Here is a 5,958-nt window from a genome sequence, read left to right as displayed (position 1 = left end):
TGACCTTAAGACACAAGCTTCAAATTCGACCCGACTTTGAGCTTGTAGGGGGTAATAACGGTACTTTCTATGTATAAGAGCACATGTGTATAGTCTTAGTCCTACTCACACTCTTATACCGGGTCTTATGATTGTATTTAGGAATCAACTGTATTTCTATGTATTTATACCAACTCATGTAAATGTTATTATCATTATCATTCAATACAAGAACTCTTAGTGTTCATCACTTACACCCAACAATAAGGTAAAAAGTTATTAAAGTTATTTCGTCAAGATCATTCATTATATTCTCGAGCACTAGAGAACAAAAAAGAATAACTCAAGCTTGAAAGAGTACATTGATGTTTTCATCAAGTGAAAAAAAGACTTCTCAACAAATCATAACTTTATTAAAAACAATATTTAAAAATAAAAATGGTTTAATATACAGACAACAAAATACAATCCTTAACAAATTTCATCCATTAAGTTATTAATGTTATCTAATAACATTTAATTTGGAACACCAGCAGCAAGCATTGCTCTCAAGTCTTTACGAAGAATTTTCCCTGATGGCGATTTAGGAATCGCATCGATAAAAAACACACGGTTTATTCTTTTATAGAATACTACCTGTAAATTATATATATATAAAAAAAAGACTACCATTAATAAATACACATTCAAGTAAATACATAGTTTTATGGATGATTATATATAAAGATAATTAATTACCTGTTTGTGTATAAATTTCTTAATATCGTCCTCTGTTATGCTTGAGTCAGCAGATTTCACCACAAATGCAACCGGAACCTCTCCTGCTGCTTCATCTTTCATTCTGAGATAAACGCATCACAAAATATTATGTCAAAATCAAATCGATGCAATTTATAAAAAGTAAAAAACCTAATTAAAATGAAACTAGCTAATTGACACACGACAACCTACTTATAAGGAGTCAAAGTGTCAATTTTCATGGTGGATGGGCACTCCTTGTTTAGTCAGAATAGTTGGTGGGAGGTAAGTGCATATTTAGATATTTTAATATTTTATAATTATAAAATACTCCGTATAATTCTATTTAATGCTAGAGCCAACTAGCAATGACAACACATGTGCCAACCCGATTTTGGTGCCAGATCCAGTCATGCTATTCTCGCTATTTTCATTTTTAACCCCCAAGGACAATTTAGGTATTTGTATAGTTCGATACTCACATTAATCATCTTTTTAAGATTTATTCCTTTATTATGTGTAACAAAAAGTTCATCGTACTTCACTAGCGGCCAAAAAATAGAAAAGGTAAATCACAATCTTGACATAGTACGAATATCAGAACATCTTTTAATTAATTTTTATATCCTGACCACTTACGTGAGTACTATTAAATTTTTAGTCATGGTCTTTTGCTAACAATTAATTCAGTTGTTGTGATGAGAAAGTGCAAACTTACGGGACAACTGCAGCATCAGAAATGTCGGGATGAGTAAGCAACAAGGCTTCCAGCTCAGCGGGTGCTACTTGAAATCCTTTGTATTTAATCAACTCCTTAAGCCGATCAACAATGGTAAGCTCATCATCATCATCAATGTACCCAATATCACCCGTATGTAACCAACCCTCTGAGTCTATTGTACTCTTAGTCGCCTCAGGGTCATTCAAATAACCTATAGATAATTCAATCCACATTAAAAAAAAAACATATTTGGTTGAATAGTAGATGACAATCAAATTGTGACATATATTGATGTTGACACATAGTGTACAAAGATAAGGATTAGAAAAATAGGTACAATACCTTTCATGATTTGGTCACCACGAATACAAATCTCGCCTCGTTGGTTTTTAGGAAGTGAGGCACCGGTTTCGGGATCGATGATTTTCATCTCGGCATTACGGACCACGGTGCCACATGCACCGGACTTTATGTCGAATGGCTCTTTAGCGAAGGCTAAGCACATGGCTAACACTGGTCCTGCCTCTGTCATACCGTAACCCTGTCATTATTCAACCATCCGTTATCAACTATCAACTACCTGGTGAACAGCTAATTTTGTCAAACATGCCCTCGACGTAAAGATCTAGTAAATAGTTTTCTTATATCTTTTTTTCTAATGCAATTTTTATTTTACATATTTAAATTATTATTGGGAACTTAAATTTGTTATAACTAAACAAGTATAATGCATATTTTATTTATGTATAAATATTTGGTATGTAGCGGTAAGCTTTTAAAATTTGTAAATTTACATAAAATATATATAAGTTAACAGGCTAAAAGCTAACTTAATGTGTAATTACATAAAAATATATACGAGTAACCAATTTTCGTATTCTAACAAAAAAATATGTTTATTATCCTTTTGTCATGTGTCACCTTATTAGGTTTCCTAATTAATATCATGTCACTTGTCAACATATTCATTTTTCATTTTAAATTTTAAATTTTATATTTTACACTCTAAACACATTAAATTAATAACATTAGAATAAGAATTAAAATAAAGTTGATAGTAATATAATTTCACATATATATATATATATATTTAAATCAATGATTTATAATTTTATATAACAAAAAAAATCTCTTAATTAATACAATTTATTTAAAATAATTGATTAATAATTTTGAGTTTTTAATATGAAATTTTAATTGATTTTATAACTGTGGTTCCACAGGTTATAAACTAGTTACAAAACAACTAGCTACTACAATTATATAGAATTTCATGTTAGGTATTTCTATAATTGGTAATAATGATGTATGGAGTATTTTACCAACCAATTATGTCGATGGGGTAACAAATATTTATGGACTCCTTGTAACCCAAGTTGTATAAAAATGAATAAATTGGTCTTATTATGTTTATAAGGACCTAACAAATTAAATCTCATCTGTTAAATGAAGCAATGGATTCGGTTTTCATTTAATTCAGTGGGTCTAAAAAAAATTAAATATTTTTGGCTCTTTCCATTTAATATAAAACCATCAATCAAACTACATTTCCAGACATTTATCTTACCTGTTTCGCAAAAGGACAATACTGGTTTGTTCAGTTCATATAACGAGAGTATTGAAAATGATGTTAATTTTAGATAATCATAAGAAATACGTGTAGACAGATGCATCAACTGTGTGTTCAAGTGTGTGAGAGAGAGAATGTTGTGGAAGGAACGCCATACCTGTCCAAGCTTCGCATTCGGGAACTTCATCCTAACAGTATCTTCAAGCTCTTTTCCCAACGGCGCCGCGCCGGACATTACCGTCCTTATCGATGACAAATCGTACTTATCCACCAATTCCTCGTTGTTCGCGATCGTCAACACGATCGGCGGCACGAATGGTCCGATCGTCACTTTGTACTTCTCGATCAGTTGCAGAAATGGAACTATGTCGAATTTCTGCATGATAAGGATGGCTGCACCTGCGCGTAATCCACACAACAAGATCGAATTCAACGAGTAGATGTGGAACAACGGCAACACGCAAATCAACACATCCTCTTTGTGGATCCATAAATTAGGATTCTCTCCATCGACTTGTTGTGCGACGCTCGTCACAAGCCCCTTGTGAGTCAGCATCACTCCTTTTGGTAGACCAGTGGTCCCGGAGGAGTACGGTAGAGCCACCACGTCGTCAGACGAGATCTCAACCTCCGGCAATTTAGTCTCGTCGCCGGAAATCAGCTCCGAATAGTGCAAACATCCTTCCGGAGCCGAATCGATGCACACAATCTTAACTGAATTATCCGATGCGAAGTCTCTGACCTTCGGTACGTGTGCGGATTGCGTGATGATGATCTTAGCGCTGGAGGCTTTTGCCTGCTTGATGATCTCAGCAGCGGTGAAGAACGGGTTGGCCATGGTGGAGATGGCGCCTAGATAAGATGCACCGAAGAAAGAGTAAACGAATTCAGCCGAGTTTGGAAGCAAGATCATGATTACGTCGCCCTTGTTGATGCCGAGTTGGTGAAGAGCAGAAGCAACTTTTCGTGACGTGAGCTCGACTTCGGCGTAGGTGTGGACTTCACCGGTGGCGCCATCAATGAGACAAGGGCGTTCACTGAAGTCTGAAATGTTTTCAAAACAATACGAGTGTAAAGGTAGATGTTTGGGTATGTAGATATCCGGGAGTTTTGATCGGAAAATTATCTCCTTCTCCGGCTCCATCGGAAAATATTTCTAGAGAGAGAAATAGGCGTCTGGATTGGGAATTAAAAGGTTGCAAAAAGGCAAAATCCTTTATACGCCTGTGGTGGCCGGAGGGTAGTTTGGGGATTATGGGTTGGTTTGAAGGGTAGTAATGGAAATTTGATCAAGTGGTCGGAGGGCATAATGGGCAATTGGGCATTGGTGTGGTTGGTGAGGCTGGAGTTGTTTTTTTGTTATACCACTTTTATGCTGACTTTGTAGCCACATGTCTTTGAATAAAATAAATTATGAAAAAGATTATACTAAGTCGACAATAACGTGGAGTCATATGAAACGGAAAGTCATGTTTATGTTTGTTTATTAAGTTAAGAAGGTTTTGGTATTGAGGGGTAGGTCAACTTTTGGGTGGTGATTCTTTAAAGTTTGATATCACAAAGTTAAGACGTCTTGTCTACCTACCACACTTACTCGCTGGAGGACATGTGGTCTATTGCCGTCGGCGATAATTCCGGTGAATCACCGATGATTTACTATTACAACGTGCATTTGAAAAGTATACACGTTTAAAATTAACTTTTAGACATCTAGCGATTCATTTAATTCTAAAAAATGTAATGTATTTTTTTAATAAAAAAAAAATTATAACTTTCCTAATGATTTTATAGTTGATTCATTTAATTCTAAAAAATGTAATGTATTTTTTTAATAAAAAAAAATTATAACTTTCCTAATGATTTTATAGTTGACGAGACTATAAAAATAATGTATATCTTGTTGTCATTTTTTGTGGTTTTATTCAATAAAATTTTGGATTTGTACCTGTATAAATTTAAATTTTTTTGTCTTTTGTTATCTTACACTTTTTTTCCTTCAAATTCTATATTTCTTTTCATATATAAAATATTTAGAAAATAAAATGGAGTCCATCCCACCCCACAATATCCTTTTTCTTTCAAATACGTTCAAGAAATTATATTCATATTCTCTTTCAAAAAAATCTCATATTGCGGTCATGATTAGTATGCCCCGACGACATTGTTTCTCTGCAATGACGTCCATAATCATCATTGAAGCCTCTGTTGTGGTTATCGAAACCCAAGTCGTCGTCTACCTTCATCTTCTTTCTTCGATAAACCACAATATTAACAAATAAGAAAAAACTAGTCTCTGACATCAATATTAACATCAACAAACCGTTGATTTCACTTTTTGCCTTGCAGTTTTTGGGTCTACAAGATGTTGAAAAGCTTACATTTTTTACTCCTAACGACTAAAAGTCGGTATGAATCTTCTTTCAATTTTGTTTCTGAGATCATTATGAATCTTTAAGCTATTAAAGCCCAAATTTAACTTTTCGTAATCAAGTAATTATACATCATTTTGAAAATTTTCTAAGAATTATTTATTTGTGACAAAAAAATGATAATTTAATTTGGGAATATCAATAATTTGATCAATGTATTCATATAATGTAACACCTATTTTCAAGGTTGTCAAATTGTCAATTTGAGGATTTCAAGATTTTGGTGTTTAAGGGAAAAACTTGTAGTCACGATGTAAGTATAGAGGTCTAGCGATGTGAGCCACGTCGCAAGTTGTAACACCCCAATCTTAAAGTAATTTCAAATTCATCCCTTGGGTTGTAATTATGGCATTTTTAGTCCTTAGATTAGAAATGAGTGGTCATGGGAAGCCCTAGTGGCAAAATGGTAACTCTGGAGCAAAAGTAGTACGTTGGGCGTACATATGAGTATGTTAAGCGTATTAGGGTGTGCCCTAGTACGCTGGGCGTACACATATGTACGCTAGACGTACTAGTGTCTG

At 34.1% G+C, this 5,958-nt stretch overlaps 1 protein-coding gene across 1 annotated transcript; it reads right to left on the bottom strand.

Annotated features, from left to right (window-relative positions):
- Nucleotides 1-370: 370 nt before the first annotated feature.
- On the bottom strand, nt 371-4,214 carry LOC111892323 (4-coumarate--CoA ligase 2). The gene is made up of 5 exons (XM_023888401.3): nt 3,166-4,214; nt 1,781-1,979; nt 1,436-1,649; nt 718-820; nt 371-615 (listed from the first exon to the last, which is right to left on the bottom strand). Exons 1-5 carry the CDS (start codon nt 4,150-4,152, stop codon nt 496-498), a joined length of 1,623 nt encoding a protein of 540 aa, XP_023744169.1. The 5' UTR covers nt 4,153-4,214; the 3' UTR covers nt 371-495.
- Nucleotides 4,215-5,958: the final 1,744 nt, after the last annotated feature.

This window comes from Lactuca sativa, chromosome 4 (assembly GCF_002870075.4).
Source record: "Lactuca sativa cultivar Salinas chromosome 4, Lsat_Salinas_v11, whole genome shotgun sequence".
Classification (NCBI taxonomy): Eukaryota; Viridiplantae; Streptophyta; class Magnoliopsida; order Asterales; family Asteraceae; genus Lactuca; species Lactuca sativa.
Note: the sequence above shows the minus strand (reverse complement) of the source record. Positions and strands in the feature narration are given on the sequence as shown.

What these genes read in the sequence shown, in the direction of transcription:
- LOC111892323 (XM_023888401.3), bottom strand. Translation starts at nt 4,152, where the DNA reads ATGGAGCCGGAGAAGGAGATAATTTTCCGATCAAAACTCCCGGATATC. An exon ending in CGAATGCGAAGCTTGGACAG is followed by an intron (nt 1,980 to 3,165) that starts GTATGGCGTTCC and finishes GAATAATGACAG; the next exon opens with GGTTACGGTATGACAGAGGC. An exon ending in AGAAATTTATACACAAACAG is followed by an intron (nt 616 to 717) that starts GTAATTAATTAT and finishes TATAATTTACAG; the next exon opens with GTAGTATTCTATAAAAGAAT.